At 43.4% G+C, this 19898-nt stretch overlaps 1 protein-coding gene across 7 annotated transcripts in view; it reads right to left on the bottom strand.

Annotated features, from left to right (window-relative positions):
• The window catches only part of Bbs5 (Bardet-Biedl syndrome 5), a 37856-nt gene extending 18278 nt beyond the window's left edge, over positions 1–19578 (bottom strand). For 2 of the 7 annotated variants that reach the window (XM_031370523.1, XM_031370530.1), the window contains exons 1-9: positions 19057–19183; positions 17472–17554; positions 13419–13484; positions 12099–12148; positions 11838–11965; positions 10427–10562; positions 8006–8101; positions 3944–4006; positions 2013–2147 (exon numbers count right to left, since the gene is read on the bottom strand). In XM_031370523.1, the coding sequence (XP_031226383.1) occupies positions 2013–2147; positions 3944–4006; positions 8006–8101; positions 10427–10562; positions 11838–11965; positions 12099–12148; positions 13419–13484; positions 17472–17554; positions 19057–19115 (816 nt within the window). In that variant the 5' untranslated portion in view covers positions 19116–19183. Of the gene's footprint in view, positions 1–2012; positions 2148–3943; positions 4007–8005; positions 8102–10426; positions 10563–11837; positions 11966–12098; positions 12149–13418; positions 13485–17471; positions 17555–18563; positions 18579–19056; positions 19184–19419 lie in introns of those variants that run through there. The other 5 variants (XM_031370524.1, XM_031370525.1, XM_031370528.1 and 2 more) reach the window with 5 other exon arrangements.
• Positions 19579–19898: the final 320 nt, after the last annotated feature.

Raw genomic sequence — 19898 nt, 5'->3', positions numbered from 1 at the left:
TAGAAAAATAATACGGTGAGAACTACAAATGCTTGACTTGTTAAGGGTAACACAATGCATACTACTCAAGTAATTCTATAATCTATATTCTCATGTAAAATCAGCTTGAGGTATAAAAGTGTCAGGTTTTAAATTTGAAGTCAACATTATCAAAATTATTAAAACAGGAAATATGTATATATATTTAATGTAGAGATGTTTTTAAAAGAAAAAACTCAACATAATTGCTGTTCTTTCAGACAGAAAGAGGCTAGTCAGAGAAGTACCTTGAAGAACTTGTGAGAGAGTGGGTGACTATCGCAAGTTATGGGTAGGAGCTGCGGAGGGGAAGAAGAGAAAGAGGAGAATGGAGAATGAGAGAGGGCAAGAAGCGGAACAGTGCCGCCAGGAGACGCCTGTGGACCCTGCATTAATGTACATACAGCTGAGCTTGTGTCCATGTAGAGGTGAGGTTATGTACAAGTAGCTGTGAGGAGGTTATCTGGATCCAATAATGAGAATGTAAAATGTGAACCTAAAGGTGCCTAGAATACAGGAAACCTGGGACTCAAAGTCAGGTTCTAAAGACTGCTGATGTTATACTATTCCTCAAGCAGCAATCACAGTCTGAAGGAAGGGATTGGTGCAAGGAAGACTGGTAAAATCAAATTAATATGCAAGATACAATGACTGAGAAAATGAAAGGGAAACCCCAAGATGAGGGTCCCTGGACTGACAAGACAAGAGAGAACTGACTCACAAACGTTGTCCTATGACCTCCAGATGTACCAAAGCACACATGCACAAAGTGAATCAATAAAAAGTACAAGTGGTCCCAGAGCAGCCAGTGGTATTACTGAGGGATATGCAGAGAAGGGCCTCTCTGAAGTCAGTGCTTCCTGGTTCTCTCCGGTTACAGCTGAAGTGTGAGAGCAGAGACTGAAGACATAGTGGTTGTGAAATGGCTCAGCAGTGTGTGTACCAGCAGGGGACTGATGGAAGTGGACAGTGAGGACATTGACATTAGGGTATGCGTTGAGGGCCCAGCAACCGAGCAGAGAGGTGTGGTCAGTGATGCCCCAGAGACAGAGTCTGGGAGGGTACCAGTGCAGACAGTGGGGATGCTAGTGACAGATCAGATGACGGCCGCAGACCAGTAGGAAGCAGTGCACCTGGGGAGTAGGGGTGAGTACCATAACCAGAGCAGACGGGAAGACATGACAGTTGAGACATTTCAAAACTAGCTGAGCACAGTCTGTGTGTCAGGTCCCAGCACTACAGTCGTTGAGTCTAAGGAGGCAGGAGCTTGAAGGGCAGTCTGCCAAACAAACAAACAAACAAACAAACAAAAAGCACCAAAAAAAAAAAATCCCAAAACACAAAACTAAAACCAAAACAATAACAAATCCTAATTCAAAACCAAATAGCCAGACAGCAAACAAACAGAAACCTATAAACACCTCTACACTAGTATGTCAGAGGCACTAATTAAGAGAATGGAGGGGGGCTGGAGAGATGGCTCAGTGGTTAAGAGCACTGACTGCTCTTCCAAAGGTCCCAAGTTCAAATTCCAGCAACCATATAGTGGCTCACAACTACCCGTAATGAGATCTGACACCCTCTTCTAGAGTGTCTGAAGACAGCTACAGTGTAGTTACATATAATAAATAAATATATCTTGGGGGGGGAATAGAGATGGGCCATACTGATGGGACAGACTGTGGATCTGCTACAGTGTGGGGCAAGGGGAATAGGATGGTATCCGCGAGGACTTTAGGCGAATGGGGCTGTAGTGGCAGAAGAGCCATGCACAGACACTTCCCTGAAAGGCTGCCTACCAGCTTGGGCACAGAGGAATGAAAGAAGAAGCAACCAATTAGAAGACAGTAATAGCTACCAATTAGAGATGGCCAGTCTGAAGCCATGCTCACTGGACCAAACTCTGCATGTATGCCTAAAGTTTGATATACAAACTATATAAGTGAGTTTACTTTTGAATTCTCAGGTAGTGTGAAAGCAATTGAACAACTTACCTTTTCTTCCATTTCATAATTCACTCCAAATATCGGACTGGCAGAATAGACTTTGTGAAGTGAGTTGATCTCCTTAACTGATTCCTGTAGTTTTTCCACTGGGTCTATTTTAAAGCCAAGAACATATCCTCCACTCTGTAAGAAAAAAATAAGAAAAACCAAATCCTCAAACCCAAGCCTGAGGAACAATACATTCAGGATATGATGGAATCGCTCTAACTGTCCTTGTTCTGGAACATCAACTCTACAGAAATCAACTCTCAGCTCTGAAAATTCCAAACACAAGAGCAGAGGAGCACAGCTCGCCTCCAGGGAGCCATGGCAGAGCTGCCAGCCACAGGACCACAGGACCAGCTCACCTCTCACTTGTCCCTGAGCCCTACCTCCCTTATAGCTGGACATGTGTCCAGACTGCATGTAACTTCATATTTAAACACCAGCTGATCTTCCCAGGTGAGAAACACGCAGTGGAAAGTGATGGCCAAAGGAACTGAGGTTTTTCTTGGACTAGGTCTTGAGAAGTAATAGACCAGCCATTTAAAAATGGTCTCTTTGAAGCTATCTCCTTAAAGGGTTTGGAAAGAATCTTGACTATGATTGACTGTAGGCTGGCAGAAAGAAGTGTTTTTAAAAAGTAGCATCATGTAAGAGGTAAAAGGATCAGATGGTGAGGACACACTTTAATCCCAGCAGAGGCAGGTGGATCTCTGAGTTCGAGGCCAACCTACTCTACATATGGAGTTCCAGAACAGCCAGGGCTACACAGAGAAACCCTGATTCAAGAAACCACAAACAAACAAACAAAAAACAAAACAAAAACAAAAATACTCCATATACTTTTGGGTTCAATTCTAGATCAATACAATAGCTGATATTGGACAATATTCTTTCCTCACTCTTTCTAAGCCTCATTTAAAGACCATGAAATGGTTATCAAGTGGTTTTATTAAGCAGGAAAAAGTATATCCTGTTGGTACAGTTCCTGGGACATAGTGGGTACTTAGTAAATGGGAGAGGGTAGACATCCATTTTTAAATTTAGAAATGATTTTATAATTTTTCCCTTCTTTTGAGTACACTACAAGGGAGCATGGGGTGGCTCCCTAACTCACTTTTAAAAAAAATTATATTTGGGGTATGGACATACATGCCTATTGTCTTGGCACTCAGGAGGGAGAGGCAGGAGAACCAAGAGCTCAGGACCAGCCTGGTCTCCAGGGAGTTTCATCAGTAAAGTGTTTTAAATGTTTCAGATGTACGTCTGCAAAACTACAGCGTACAGGGGGCAGCTTGTAATCCGATACTGTTCAGTCTGAGGATGAGATTCCCTGCGGCCGCTTGTAATCTGATACTGTTCAGTCTGAGGATGAGATTCCCTGCGGCAGCTTGTAATCTGATACTGTTCAGTCTGAGGATGAGATTCCCTGTTTCTCAAAGCAAGTGTAAGTCAGACAAACAGGGATGAAACAGTCTCATTTCCAGCAGCTGCAAGATTCCGGGGGACGTTCCTAACTCCTCCAGGCCTCAGCACCCAGGACTGTAGAAGGAGGGAGAAGACAGCCACCATTTCATGAAGTTATTGGCTGAGATAATGTATGAAATGTGTTGACCTAGCACAGTGATTTCCCTCATGATTACAGTAATATCATGACGACAACGATTGTATCCATCTATCAAGCAAACTGCAGAGTGAGACATGGTGACTCTAGCACTTAGGAGGCTGAGGCAGGAAGCACCTGAGTTTGTGGTGGCAAACACACATAGTTATGTGTTTCCTATGGAGATAGTTACTATAAGACTTCAAACACTTCATAGATCTGCATGTTATAGCTGATATTCTTGCATGTAAATTGGCTACTAGACAAGAACAACTAAAAACCTAGTTTCATAGTTAAAAGTTTATCAGATTAGTAAAAATGCTGAATATCTTACCTGCTGAGAGCTTTCTATGACAAGAGCCAAACCAAATTTTGAATCTCTGATCTTTATTGAACGCTACATAAAATGAAAAAGAAAAAAATGCAGATTTTTATTATCTGATAGTAGCAACTCTTTAATACATGCTTTAATTATGTATTGTGCTATAGTCCTGGCTTTTGAAGCAGGGACTGTGCCTCAGGCTGGCCTGGAACTCCGAGCAATCCTCCTGCTTTAGCCTCTGAGTGTAAGGATGATAGGTGTGAGTCACCACACACACTTTTGCAGAACCATTCTTCATAGTCTAAAGCCCCTCATCTGCCCTCTTCCTGCAGGACTCAGTAAACAACATGAAGACAGGTGGCAAACTGAAAAAGCCATACACAGAATTCAGATAGTCCAACTCTATAGTGCCAACAGGGTTTCTGACTTTTACACAAAAGGCTGACAATCTTCCAGTTATGAGGCACCAGTGTCCTTCATGGCTCCTAAAGCAAGATTAAAGTTATGCATACCACTTTGTTTCTCACACCTTGTCCTGGTTATGTTTTTGTCAAGTAGACACAGTGTCATCTGGGAAGAGGGTACCTCAACTGAAAAGATGTCCCCACCATGTACCCCATGGCCTGTAGACAAGCCTGTATGGCATTTCCTTAATCCATGATATATGTTCCATGGTTGGTGCTATCCAGGGCTGGTGGTCCTGGGTTCTATAAGAGAGCAGGTTGAGCAAGCCATAAGGATCAAGCCAGCAGCACCCCTCCATGGTCTCTGTATCAGCTCCTATCTCCAGGTTCCTGTCTTGTTTGAGTTCTTATCCTGACTTCTCTCAGTGATAGACTGTTCTCTAGAAAGAAAACCCTTTCCTCCTAAATTTATTTTGGTCAGAATGTCTACCACAGCAACAGAAACCCTAGCTAGGAGAGAAATTTGTACCAGCCCATGGGGGCACTGCTGGGACAGATCTGACCATGTATTTTTGGGAGGAATGTAGTGGCCTTTGAACTTTGGGTTAGAAAAGCTATTAAGTGCTCAGAGCTGAATGGTCTGTTTTCTTTGGGGAGCAAGGCAGTAAACAGCACTTCTCCATGGCTTCTGCTTCTGTTCTCACCTCCAGGTTCCAGGCTCTTCAATGGTGAACTGTGATGTGGAACAGTAACAGATGGCCTTTTCTCCCCAACTTACTTTTGATCCTGGAGCTTCATTACAGCAATAGAAAGTTAAGACAAATGCCAACCTCCACTTATCCAAGTGACAGAAGCTAGTAAGACAGGACACATACACACACATGCACGTACACACAGGGCTTGTGTCTGTGGAGACACAAATACACACACACACACATGCACATACATATGCACAAACACACACGGCTTGGGCCTGTGGAGACACACACACTCATACACACATGGCGTGGGCCTGTGGACACACACACACACACATACACATACACACATGGCTTGTGTCTGTGGAGACACAAATACACACACACATGGCTTAGGCCTGTAGACACACACACACACACATATACACATACACGTACACACATGGCATGGGTCTATGGAGTAGAGTCATTCATACACACACACATGTACACACATGGCATGGGTCTATGGAGTAGAGTCAATCTCACACACACACACACACACATGAACACATATGGCTTGGGTCTATGGAATAGAGTCAGACATACACGCACACACACGGCATGAATCTGTGGAGTAGACTCAGACACATACACACACACACACACACACACACAAACACACACACAGCTTGGGCCTGTGAGGAGTCAGGGCAGTGCTGAAGCTAGAGCTGAAGTTGGAGCATGACTACTGCAGTGACAAGCCGTGATGTATCACATTGCAAGCTGTTTGGGTCAGGCTGAATTCATTCCAGAAGCCACATTTGGCAACCCTATTCTTAAATAACAAAAAAATATTCTATTTGAAGACCAGAAAGCACAGGTTGTTTACCACTCAGTAATTATTCAGCATAACAAAGGTCAGGGTAGGTGAGCAATAGCCACGTAAATGAATACGGAGCAGCAGGGAACACTGCGTGGTGGCTAAGTACTGTAACCCCAACACTTAGAGGGTGAGGCAGGAAGATTGCTATGAATCTGAGGTCCAGCCTGGGCTATATGGTAAGTTCCATATTAATTTGGACTATAGAGACCCTGCCTCAAAAACATCTCAAACTAAACTAAACAAACCAAGCAATAAAGTATAAACATCAACTTGTCATATACTCATGCAGACTACCAGGTCTTCCCAGCCTTGATGACAAGTTATTTCTATTTCTGCTTGTAGAGGTAGCTCAGTGGTGGAGTACTTGCCTAGATCCTGGGTTCAATCTCCAATACTATAAATAAAACAAATGATCGTATTTCCTTAGATTTCCTTCCTATCACACTCTGATTATTCCTTTAATGTGGTGCTTCCTCTGCCAGGACGAAGCTCCTCAATAGCATGGTTGTCTTGACTGTTGATCAGTGAGCGTGCAGTGATACCGTCTTGGGGTTTCTGTTGCTATGATAAAATACCATGACCAAAAGCAACCTTGGGAGGAAAGGGTTTATTTCAGTCTACGTGTCCTAACCATAGTCCACCATGAAGAGAGGGCAGGGCAGGAGCTCAAGGCAAGAACTGATGCAGAGGCCAAGGAGGACTGCTGCTTCCTGGCTTGCTTGTGCTTTCCTAATGTTCATTTATGTGTCTGATCTTGTATCTGTGTATGCCACACATGTGCATTTGGAGCAGTGGTTCCCAACCTCTGGGCCTTGACCCCTTTGGGGGGGGGTGTCAAACAACCCTTTTGCAACTAGAACCATCTGAAAACACATATATTTACATTATGATTCATAACAGTAGCAAAATTAGTTATGAAGTAGAAACAAAAAAAATTCTATAATTGGGGGTCAGCACAACATGAGGAACTGTATTAAAGGGCTGCAGTACCAGGAAGGTTGAGAACCACTAGTTTGGAGGGGGTTAGATCCCCTGGAGCTAGAGTAACAGGAGGTTGAGAGTTACCTGATATCAGGGCTAGGAAATGAACTGGGGTCCTCTGGAAGAACAGCAAGCACTCTTAATCACTGAGCCATGTCTCTAAGCTTTTTCCTTCAGTGTTGGGGATTGTACATATTAGCAAGGCACTCTGCTGGTGAGTTACATCCCCAGTCCTTCAGATACTTAATTTTTCTTTTCTTTTGTATTTGAAATATAGTCTTACTAAGTCACATTTGGCTGGCCTGCAACGTGCTATGGTATCAAACCTACAAAGATCCAGCTGTCTACCTCCCCAGAGCAGGGATGAGGGATGGGGGCAGAACACAGGATGCACACACATCATACACTGCATAGTTCTTGATAGCAAGGTGAGGGAGAGTTGAGGGTTGGGATACAGGTTAGTAGCAAAATCCTTGCCTAGCAAATGCAAGATTCTAAGTCAACTCCTAGTGCCACAAAGGGGAGAAAATACAGGCAACTTCATAGCTGTTATGAATACTTAATTTCTTTTTTTTTTTAAGATATAGTTTAGCTATGTAGCCATGGCTGGCTGGTCTAAAACTTGCTATGTAGACTAGGCCAGAACTTGTAGAAATACTCTTGCTTTTATTGCTCTAGTGTTGGAATTAAAAGTTGCACCATTATGCCTGACTTATAAATACATTAAGTCTTTTCTCTGTTAAAATAATAGAACCAACATTTTGAAACTATGCTCTTATTTATTTATTTATTTAAAGTATACTTTAGTTACATTTATATACTTTATTTACTTGGGGAGGGACACATATGTATGCCAAAGTGAATGAGTATGGAGGTTAGAGAACAACCTTTGGGGGCTGGTTTTCTCCTTCCACCATGAGGGTCATGGGGATTGAACTAAGGTCATCAGATTGGGTAGCAAGCACCTTAACCTGCTGAGCTCTCTTACTGGCCCCAAGAATATGCTTTTAGTTAATAGCACATAAAAAGGAAAAAAAGCCAGAACTCGTATAACCCCAAACATCTTGTTATTAGCTGTGTTATTTAGTCTACACTTAAAGAAGGTAGCCAACATGCACGTACTTACAATTTGCAGATATGGTATGCTGACATTAAAGCTGTCATTCATATTGGCATGCCACACAATTCTCACATTGGTAATAAAAAAAGTTCCTAAATTCCCCTGCAGAAGAAAGACAGACGTAAACCAATGGTTGCTTGTTAGTACCCAGTCTATGTTTCCTAAGACCCAGAATAATTCTCATTATGACAGCAGCACATTTTTTTTTTAAATTTCCACACATTTTTTAAAAAAGATTTATTTATTTATTATATATACAGCATTCTGCCTGCATGTATCCTGCAGGGCAGGAGAGGGCCCCAGATCTCATTACAGATGGTTGTGAGCCACCATGTGGTTGCTGGGAATTGAACTCAGGACCTCCAGAAGAACAGACAGTGCTCTTAACCTCTGAGCTATTTCTCCAGCCACACAGCAGTAGATTAACACAAGAGTTTAGCATTATGGGGTAGCAGTGACTCACTGGTTATAAGCTAGCAAAACTAGATGACTGAATGCCTGAGTCTCGACTCATTAAGCAGTAGGATAGGACATCAGAACAGTTAAAGTTAGTGTATTTGTCTGAGGACATAGTTAAAAATTTAGTGTGTGTGCATGTGTGTGTGTGTGTGTGTGTGTGTGTGTGTGCGCGTGCGTGCTTGTGTACATGCATGCAAGTGTATGAATGGAAGTCAGAAAACTCTCCAGAGTGAGTTCTCTTTGGCCACCTTAGGGGATCCAGGAATGAACCTCAGGCTGTCAGGGCTGCATGCAAGCCTCTCTACTCACTGAACCACTTCACTGACCCACAAAATTCTTCTTGATGTATTTTGTAAAATGTAAAATGGGGATCTGAATCAATAATCTCCTCACCCCCAGCTTTTTTAAGACTTTAGTATAGAGCCTGGCACATAGCATATTATAAGTTTTAGATCTTTCTATAATTATCATTCAAAACTTGTGATATGCCTGAGCAAAGGAGTTATGGCAACTGAGAGTAAAACCTCATACTCCTATCATATCTATCCGTCTGTCTGTCTGTCTATCTATCTATCTATCTATCTATCTATCTATCTATCTCAGATATATTTGATGACTCTTCAATACTGACTAGATCAAAACTACAGCCAGATGTGGTGATTCACACACACAACCTCAGGACTTGAGAGGTTAAGGCAGGAAGACCATGAGTTTAGAGCCAGCCTGGGCTACACAGTGAGACTTTTTCTCAACAACGAAACAAAACACAAGCAGCAGCAACAACAAAACCCTGGGGCTGGAAAGATGGCTCAGTAGTTCAGAGCACTAGTTCTCTTTCAGTGGACCCACAAGGCAGCTCACAACAGTGTGTAGCTCCAGTCCCAGGGGAGCCAATGACCTCTTCTGGCCTCTGTTGGCACCAGGCACGTGTGGTGCACAGATATACACACAGGCAAGAGACATGTACACATAAAAATAAAACCACCACCAACAACAACAGAAACAAACATTTTAAAAAATATTTATTTTATGTATTTTGAGACAGGGTCTCATTTTGTAGCCCTGACTGCTCTGGAACTTACTATGTAGGCTATGCTGGCTTTAAACAGAGAGATCTGCTCGCCTCTGCCTCCTGAGTGCTGGGGTTACAGAGTTTGCCACCACGGCACACCTGAGTCTCGAGTCATTAAGCAGTAGAATAGGACATCAGAACAGTTAAACATTAAAGTTAGTATATTTGTCTGAGGACATAGTTAAAAATGTAGTATGTGTGTGTGTGCATGTGTATGTGTGTGTGCCTTTGTACATGCATGCAAGTGCATGAATGGAGGTCAGAAAACAGCTCTCGATTACGTGTCTCTATGTGATTATGCGCATGGGAATGTTAGTGCTCATGGAGGCCAGGTTATCAGATGCCCTGGAGCTGGAGTCACAAGTGCGTTCGAGCTGCCTGAGTGGGTTCTGTAAGCCCAGCACTCAGATGAAAGTTGAGTTCCAGGGCAGCTTGGATTACATAAAGCCCTGTCTCAAAGCTAAGGACACACACTGGATGAATGAATGAATGAATGAATGAATGATCTCTGTGAGGCTAGGTGCATGCTGTAAGCCTGTAATTCAGAAGGGAAAACTATGAGAAGGCGAGAGAGAGAGAGAGAGAGAGAGAGAGAGAGAGAGACAGACAGACAGAGAGACAGAGAGACAGAGAGACAGAGAGAGAGACAGAGACAGACAGAGACAGACAAGAGAGAGAGAGAGGGAGGGAGAGGGAGGGAGAGAGGGAGGAAGGGTGGAAGGGGGAGAGGGGGAGAGGGGGAGAGAGAGGGAGAGAGAGAATATTGCTCCATGTTTAAAGCTGTAATGCTAACTTCTCCAGATCACCAACGCTAACACTATGATAACACAACCCCAATGAGGAGAAGGAGACAGCTGTTGAAACAACCCTAAAAGGCTAATTACTCTACACAATACCTGGTCACTGGATAAGTTCCATACACCATTGATCTTATCGTACACATGCTCCTGTGGTAATAACCTCAGCTGCTTGTTCTGAATGACTGCACTTCTCAGCTTAAAATCACGGTACATTTTAGAAGTTTCATATGCTCTACAAAAAAAGAACAAAAGAGCAGTCACTCGAAATGGAAAATGTGGTTTGTTAGGCTGTGTTTACTCATCTACTCAAATCCACACTGCTAATGCTTCTGGACATCACTCAGTTATAATGGTAAATTTAAATGCTCTTTAGTGTGTTGTGGTAGCACATGCCTGTAGTCTCATCACTTGGGAGGCTGAGGCAGGAGAATTGTTGACAGTTTGAGGCCATCCTGGATAACATACTGATTTCTAGGCCAGCCTGGCTATTAAGTGAGAACTGTTTCAAAAAGCAAAAGCAAAAACAAAACCCCAAAGAACAAAGAATTAGTTTCCTTTTCAGAAGACTGCAGTCTTAGTCTTCTTCTTCTTCTTCTTCTTCTTCTTCTTCTTCTTTTTTTTTTTTTTTTTTTTTTTTTTTTTTTTTTTTTTTTTTTTTTATGGTTTTTTGAGACAGGGTTTCTCTGTGTAGCCCTGGCTGTCTTGGAACTCACTCTGTAGACCAGGTTGGCCTCGAACTCAGAAATCCACCTGCCTCAGCCTCCCAAGTGCTGGGATGAAAGGTGTGCGCCACCACTGCCAGGCTCGACTGCAGTCTTCTGACGTGGTGTGACCCTGGCTCACAGAGATCCGCCTGCCTCTGCCTTCCAAGGGCTGGGATGAAAGGCGTGTGCCACCATGCCTGGCTTTATTTACTATGTGCTCCCTCTCTCGTCCTGATCGCAGCACTCTTTAAGTCAAACCAGAGAGCTATGGTTCAGGCGCATGACCTTGCTCTAGTGCTGGGGATAGAATCCAAGGCCTGAGGCATGCTAGGCAAGCACTTAGCCGTTAGCCTAACCCTCAAGCCCCTCAGCATAGGCTGAGACAAACACTTGTACACAGATGTTCAGAGGAGCATTATTAATAATCCAAGCAATAATATGAATAGCTATAAAGAAAAATTATTTAGGTAAAACATTTGAATATTTATAAACTCATTACTTGAAAATTTTTACATAATTTAGTAGAACTTTTTCAGTACTCTTATATTTTACAGAGGGTGGTGCAATGTAGCCCAGGATAGTCCAGACCCCCTAATCCTCCTGTTTTATTTTCCAGAGTGGTGGTATTACAAGTGTGCTTTATAAAGTCTTTCAAGGTGCTTCTTATCTAATAATAAAGTGCACTATTCTAAATATCTTTGTGATATTTGCAACTAGAAGATAACTGTCAGACATCTGTAAAATTTTACTCTTTACACCATTCCATTAAAGTAACTTGATAGAGTCAAAACTCTGCCTTGTACCTGTGCACTGAGATCACAGAAGTAAAAAGTCTGGGGCTCCCGGGAACCAGATTTGTGAATATAAACTCAAATCGGGTGGTGTTGCATTTTGTCAGTATATAAAGAGCTTCGGTTTGGCCTCGTAGTTTCTGTAAAGTCAAATTTATTATAGAGTTCAGAGTTAAAGAGCAAGTTCCCATTCAAGGTGGAAGCAAGCCTTAACTTTAAGTATCTAATGTTTCTTCATGACACAGCTACTTCACCAGGATTGTTCAGACTTACGGAATTAGCCGTTCTTGTTGTGATATTCAATATGCAGTTGTAACCAATAGCTAAAATAAAGACAAAGGAAACACGGAGCATGAGATCATAAAGTGAGAAACACAGCATTGAAAAGTAAGTAAAAACTCAGAACTCTAATGTTTTACAAATTAAACATGAGCAGAAACACATCTTTTTAAGTTTTTAAGAAATAAATACAAATTGGCTAGGAATGGAGCTCAGAGGGTAGAGCGATTCCCTAGCCTCACAGAGCCCTGAGCCTGACCCTCAGCACCAGACAAACAGCACAATGGTACACAAGTGTAACCCCAGTGATAAGAATATGGGGGCAGGAAGATCAGAACTTCAAGTCATTTTCAGGGACATAGCAGGTTAGAGGCTGGTCTGGAATATGTTGGGCCCCCTCTCAAGAAGGAAGGAAGGACGGAAGGAAAAGAAAGAAAGAAAGAAAGAAAGAAAGAAAGAAAGAAAGAAAGAAAGAAAGGAAGAAAGGAAGGAAGGAAGAAAGGAAGGAAGGAAGGAAGAAAGAAAGGAAGGAAGGAAGAAAGAAAGGAGAGGGTAAGGGGAGAATGAATAAATGATTACAAGAAACTTAGAATCAGTTGTGCTTCTTTAATGGATTAAAAATGTCTAAAACCCATACAACACCATCTACCAACAAAACAAAACCCTTTCCACCATTATGTCAAAAGGAAAACATGGCTAGATTGTCACACTTAAAAAAAAAAAAGCAACAAACTATATGGCATGTTTTCAGAGACAATGAGAACAGAAGCAGAGGCAGAAGCAGGGAAGGCTGGGCAGGGAAGGCACCCCACACAAGCCCAGAGACCTGGCTTTCATCTCCAGAGCCCATGCAGAGGTGGACGGAGAAAACAGACACCACAACAGTTGACCCTTGGCATACCAATCCCACCTAGACACATCATGCACACACATAATAATATTAAAAAATTTAAAGACAAAAACCATCCTGTGTAAAAGCACTAATCCCACATATGTCCAAGATACAAAACTGATCGACTGAACAAAAAAAGAACAGATTGTTTCTTCTGCATTATGAAATAGACTGTAATCACTTCGATTTCTCAAGGTTTTCTTAAATAGCAATCTCATATTTCTTCTTCATGGTTTTGCTTAAAAGAAAACTGTTCCTGCTCTTTTACATTACTGGGGATTAAATCTAGGCCTTAAGCATGTTGGGCAAGTGCTCTACCACTGAGTTGTCCCCAGCACTTTAGATTGTTTATTTGTTTGTTTTAAATACAAAATTTACCATCCAACTATCCTGAAAAAGGAGTATTTTAGAGAGATACTTACAAAGATTGACTCTGGGTAATGCCAAGGAGTGCCAGATGATTCTTAAGTTTGTTACTAAGAGTCTCCCTAAAAGCCAAGCAAGCAAGAACATATTAGTTTAAGGCCATTTCACAGCACAGAACAAAACTGCATGGCTTGATGCCCAGCACTGCCTGTGATCCACGTGTACAGGCGTGGAGTCAGGGGGGCCATAGCTAGCTACACAGAGAGTCTGAGAGCAGCCTGATGTAGATGATTTAAAAAAAAAAAAAAAAAAAAAGAATGTGCATGGGCTGGGCAAAGTAGCTCCTGCTGCTGTGATGATTTCCCTGCTGGAATGGACTCTACCCTAGAGCTGTGGGACAAAATAAACCCATCCTTCCTTAAGTTTCTTTTGTCAAGTAGCAATTGATACACGCTGTCATATGAGCTTCTCTTAGCAGTGCTCCTGGTGTGTGTGTGTGTGCGCGCGCGCGCGGGCACATGCTCAGAGAACAAGGAGGGCATCAAGTGGTCTCCTCCACACTCTCCACAGTATTTCTTTGAGGCAGCAAACTCCCCAGCCCACCTTAGTGCTGGTGTTATTCGTATGCACAGGACCACCTGGTCCTTATAATTAATTGCACAGGAAGCACTCTTAATGGCTGAGCCACTTTTCCAGCCCCACGGCTCTCATTTAAATGAAGCATGTACTGATATACCCAGTTCTGCTACAGGCATAGGAAAAACTGACTGCAAACAAATCAGAAATTCTTCAATGCTGGAGCAAGAAATTCAGAGTTAAGCCTACTAGCAATAGAATTGAATTGGAGGCTAGGATTAAAATTGGGGAGGACAAAACAATTTTAAGAAGAGCCTAATTTGGTAGTACATGCTGTTAATTAATCCAACACTCAGAAGGCTGGGGGCAGAGGCAAAGGCATGGAGATCTTTATGAGTTCCAGGCCACCAGCCATGGCTGAAAAAGGAGAGAGAGGACCTGGCATGGTGGCCTGTGCCTATAATCCCGGCACTTGGGAGGCAGTTAGATCTCTGTGAGCTTGAGGTCAGCCTGGTCTATACAGAGAGTTCTAGGGTAACAATAGCATAGAGAGAGACCCTGTCTCAAAAACAAAACCATAAAGAGAGAGAGGGCATGATGCAGTGAGGTTCATCACGTAGTTAGGTCAGGTAGCCTCTCAGTGACCCCATGGAATGGTCAGAGTGTCTACTTTATATCTGTACTATTACCTACCACTATATATACAAATAAGGAAAGAAGTAGCTGCAAGTCATAAACACTTTAAAAAACTGTTAAGAGCAAGCCAGGGAACATGGGAAGGGTTGGAGGAAGGACAGGGAAGGGGAAATAATATAACTATATATATTTTCCTAATTTTTAAAAAAATGTATGTATCTGTCTTCAGACACACCAGAAGAGGGCATCAGATCCCATTACAGATGGTTGTGAGCCACCATGTGGTGGCTGGGATTTGAACTTAAAATCTCCGGAAGAGTAGTCAGTGCTCTTAGCCACTGAGCCATCTCTCCAGCACAATATAACTATATTTTAAAACATTTTAATAAAGTGTTAAGAGTGGTCTTATTTTTTCCTTTCTTCAATGAAGTGGGGAAAGCTGACAGTTGAGTCCAGGACATGACACTTGACAGATGAGAGCTCTGGCAGAGAGCTCTAGCCCCAGCCCCGCCTCCTTTCCTCTCTTCCTACCCTGCTCTTTCAGATTGAAAAACTTTATTATACTAGGCTCCTTAAAGCCATCCTTGCTTAAACAGTAACATTTCATCATACAGGTTATTCTACACGATGATGTGTCTCAGCACCCAAGTAGCTGGGGCTTGAGGTGTATACCTTCAAGCCTGGCTTAGTATTTTAATGCTTTACAAACTGATTTTTATTAAAATTAAAGGCACATTGATTTCCTTATATCATTTCACTTAGGTAATATTTTGTCTTTAACACATTTCTATTAGCATATTCAGAAAGAGTTATACAGTGAGAAGAGTTTGCTCTGGTCACCACTTTCTGCTCACTGTTAACCTCCTGCAACTTATAGGAGTCTTGTGCTGCCTCTTTTTTCCTGGGGGACCCCTCCCTGCAGCTCCTGCCCATCCTTCCAGGCCTGGACTCCTCTCTCTGTCCCTGTGTCTTCTAATCTCCCCAACACAGAATCTCCTTGCCCCCATATCCACAGCATCAATGCCCCACGCTAATCTGACGGTTTCATGGCAGAGTACTTAGAAGTGGATTAAATGTGCCAACCACCTGGAATACTCATAGCTTTAAAACAGGGGATCCTGAATGGGACATGGCCTTAAGTTGGTCACTTGGAAACTGCCTGAAAGGAGCAGATGTGGAGGGTTTGAAGGCAGAACTCCCCATCCCCTCTCTACCTCCAGATAAACCAGACACTGGACATTCCTGTATGCCTTCATTTATACAAAGCTTCCTGAGTTCTGAGGATTTAGGTATAGTGGGTGGATTATTTGTTTTGTAGCCAAGCTTCCCCAAACCCTTGTTTTGAGAAAACAAAACAAAACAAAACAAAACAACAAAACCCAAAAAAATCCATACCCCCCCAAAAAAAATCCTGGATGGCTCCAACCTTCTGATCTTCCCATCAACACATCCTGAGGGCTGAGGACTGAACCCTGGATGGCTTCAACCCATCAACACATCCTGAGGGCTGAGGATTCATGCGGTGCTGAGGACTGAACCCAGGGCTTCGCACATGCTAGGAAAGCACTCTACCACTGAGCTGCATCCCTGGCCTGAGAAGGCCTCTCTGACATCTGCTGTAGTTCTGTGGCTGTAATAAAACACTGTAACCCAGGGAAATCTGGGAGGAAAGGGTTTATTTGCTCTGCCGGGTCACAGTCCATCACTGAGGGAAGTCAGGGAAGGATCTCAAGGCAGAAACTGGAGGAGAAACCATGGAGCAACACTCACTTCCTAATTCACAGCTAGCTGGCTTTCCTGTAGAGCCCAGGACTACCTGCCCAGGGATGGTGCTGCTCACAGTGGTCTGGGCCCTCCTGCATCAATTAATAGACAGACCCCAAAGACATGCCCACAGGCTAATCTGATTTAGGCAATTTCTCAGTTGAGGTTTCTCCTTTTAGACAACTCTAGGCTGTGCCAAGCTGTGCATTAAATCTAACTAGAACACTCTTCAAAGAACTGATACAGCATTCAGTACTCAATGAAAGCTGTTTTATTACCCACTGTCTCTATTTGTTATAGAGGATGGACTGTCACAAAACCAACTTGTCAATCAGTGTATAAACAACTAAAGTTTCTCTTGACTTCCTCAGGGTAACTCCCTTTTCTCTAAGATTTAGCCATCATGACAGCAAAATTATTATTCTGTCCTACAAAGTACAAACCAGGACTTTGGTTTGCTGCTAGGTTTTCATATTCACCCTCCCTTTGGCCTGACTGACACCAGGATCATTGAGAAATGTAAGCATGCCGCTAAGGATCCTCCCTAGACATGACAGCATCTGCTTGTGGCTAGCAGTAAAGACAGTTTCCTCACAGAAAATGGGGGCTTAGTACAGCAATTCAGAAAAAAGGCCCTAGAGAGTAAGCAGACACCCAAAAGCTGCATTAAGCTGCATTAAAGCTGCATTAAGCCTGTTCTGCTGTGCGTTCACTGGTTCTTCCCACAGGACACACTGATTCCCCTTATCTGAGTGAGGTGGGTTCCTCATCCAAGATCCCTCATTCCTAAGTTCCCAGCTCCTCCAAAGACAATTTTAGGATACGCCAAGCTCCTGTCTCTCCCTGGCCTTCTGAAGAACAGTAATGAAGCTCTCAGGCCCTGTTGATTTCTTACAGGCTCCCGGTTCCATGGATACCTGCTTTAAGTTTTAGCTTTAGGCAAATTTGATTTAGGAAGGATGCTAGAGTCAGCTGTAGCTGTTTCTCAGTGGCAGTTTCAAAAACATCCTATGTGACTTTCTGGTACTTGAGACAGACTTCTCTTCTGACATTCACATACAATGCCTTTTCTTGAGCTAATATGAACCCACATTTATAAATTAAACCAGAATGTAAAACTCAAGTGTACTCACCTCTGTCTCCATTATTTCCTTTTGTGTCTTCAATCGAATCTAAACAATCAATAAGAACTTCCCCAGGTCTTGTTTTCATCTGTCTAGAATAAGCATAAATTTGAGGTTTATAACTTCAACCCCATCTGCTGCCAATCTAACTTAGAGAGGAGAGACATAGGTACAGGACAGCCAGCACTGTAAAGTATACAGTCCTGATTGCTCATGCTCTTGATATTAACTTCTAGATCCTGGAAGTCAGTGGGGCCTGAACTGACCAGGAAGTCAGCTCAGACCACAAGTGGAATCTTGGATGACTAAATGTTAAATGAGCAAAAAGCGCATGACTAGAAAACAGGAACAAGAAAGAGAAGAGACATGGCTCAGAAGAAAGGGCACTGAATAGTGAAAGCAGTGTAGCCAGGTAACTGTGGAGAAAAGTCAAGGAATCTGGGACTCCAGGATGATAGGTATAGGCCTTAATCTGCGGGCAGTAGTAGACAACTTCCAGAGGTTTCTAAGTAGAGGAAGGACATCAGACAGTTACGGAGAGAATGGTTTTAAAAAGGGGTTGTATGAGAAGTATCCTCAAGAGGGTCATGAGGGGTTCAGCAAGTAAAGGTGGCTGCCACCAGGTTTGGTGACCTGAGTGTCATCCCTGGGACCCACAGTTAGAGGAGAGAATCGACTTCTGCAAGTTAACTTCTGACCTCATCATGAGTATGCATGATGCACACAGAAAGCACTCTCTGTGAGCTATCTCCACAGGCTCTTTTGATCATTTGAGTTGCCTGTGTGGCATTCTCCAGCACTAGAATGAGAAAGGGTGTGTGATCTTATTTTTGTGTCTTAATTTTGAGACGGCTGTCTGTAAACTGAAAATGTTCATGAAAACTGGATTCGTCTGGATTAAGACCCATCCCACTCCCCAAACTATAGGGAAAACCACAGAAGGTGTGCAATGAATTACTGCACTTCGTAATTTCACAAATACTTCCTCCCTCAACTTCCTAAAGGAACAAATACTGTTAGGCATCCAGTTACTACAAAGACTGAAAAATGAACCAATATTTCATTTTTCCATTCAAGGAGACAGTGTTCATGATAAAGCACCATTAGGAAGCAGCTGAGGCGCCATGTAGTTATTGATCCAAGAACTTCAGCTTCTATGTTTTCCATCACGATCTCAGCGCCCCCCTCCCTGACTTCTGGGCAGGACGGCTTTTAACCATCTCCTCTTTCAAGCATATTCCCCCACAAACAGGGCTTCTTTTTAACAAGCTCTCAAATTAGATAAGGACCAAATGAACTCTTAGCCCCAACACAAGCTTTGCATGTTCGGGAGTTTTAGAGAATTCTCACTCCCATCGCCCTCATTTTACAGACACGCCAAACGTGCAGAAGCCCGTAATGTGCAATGCTATTCCGGATTTTGTTCTAGAACCCTGCTTTCCGGAATCCCTGCCCTATGTCCCCTCCACCTCCACCGAGGGACGCGGAGGGTCGCAGCCTTGATGGGCGCACACAAGATAGGCCGCTAGCCAGGGCAGGGCCGAGGATTGCAGGGGACCATAGTCACGGCGTCCCGGCGCGTCCAGAGACTCACTGCGAGGACACGTCGAAACGCACGTCGCGGTCCTCCCACAACACGTCCAGCACAGACATGGCGACCGAGGGAGCCCGCGGATGAAATCCACAGTGGCCGCCCGGTGGCGTCTTACGGGCGCCAAGGCAACGCACCCGCTTTGTCACGACATCTACGGCGGGCGCCGAGGCCCAAGCTTCCACCACATAGTGCGCACTCTTTTCCCAGCCCGTTTGCGTCATTTGGTTTTTTTGAGGCGGGTGGCTGGGAAGGTGCTTCACTTCTGAGTCACCTCTCTGGTCTTTGCATAGAACTTTAGCCATTTCAGCTTTCCTGTTGTTTTCCTACACCATCTAGAAATCTTAACTTCATCAAATTACATTCCTGGTTTGATGGGGCTCTGGGCCTGCCCACTTCGCATACCCTGGTGGCCTGGATCTCTGGCTACATTCCAGCCGGAGGCTTGGAACCTGTTGAGGTCCTACTCCATCTGGTCGGGACCATTGCTTCCCTAGATTCGTACACTGCCAGCCCTTGCGTCCTATTTCACAAATCAGCTCTGGGGTCCCTCTATTGTGAGCAAACAAAACACAGACACCTGATCCTTAAAGTTCACGGCTTTGATCAATATGCAGCACAGAATACTGGATAAACTCTGTCTCTCTCTTCCCCCTCCTCCTCCCTTCCTCTCTCTCTCTCCCCTTCCTCTCCCTCTTCCCCTCTCCCTTCCTCTCCTTCTTCCCACCTTTCTTTTTTTTGACATTATCTCACTTTGTGGCCTGGCCTCGAAATGGAACAACTTCAGTTTCCCTAATACTGGGATTATAAGCATGCAACTTTCTCTCTCTCTCTCTCTCTCTCTC

This window comes from Mastomys coucha, unplaced genomic scaffold (genome assembly GCF_008632895.1).
Source record: "Mastomys coucha isolate ucsf_1 unplaced genomic scaffold, UCSF_Mcou_1 pScaffold15, whole genome shotgun sequence".
NCBI classification, from domain to species: domain Eukaryota; kingdom Metazoa; phylum Chordata; class Mammalia; order Rodentia; family Muridae; genus Mastomys; species Mastomys coucha.
The sequence above is the reverse complement of the archived record's forward strand: the minus strand, read 5'-3'. Positions and strand labels throughout refer to the sequence as shown.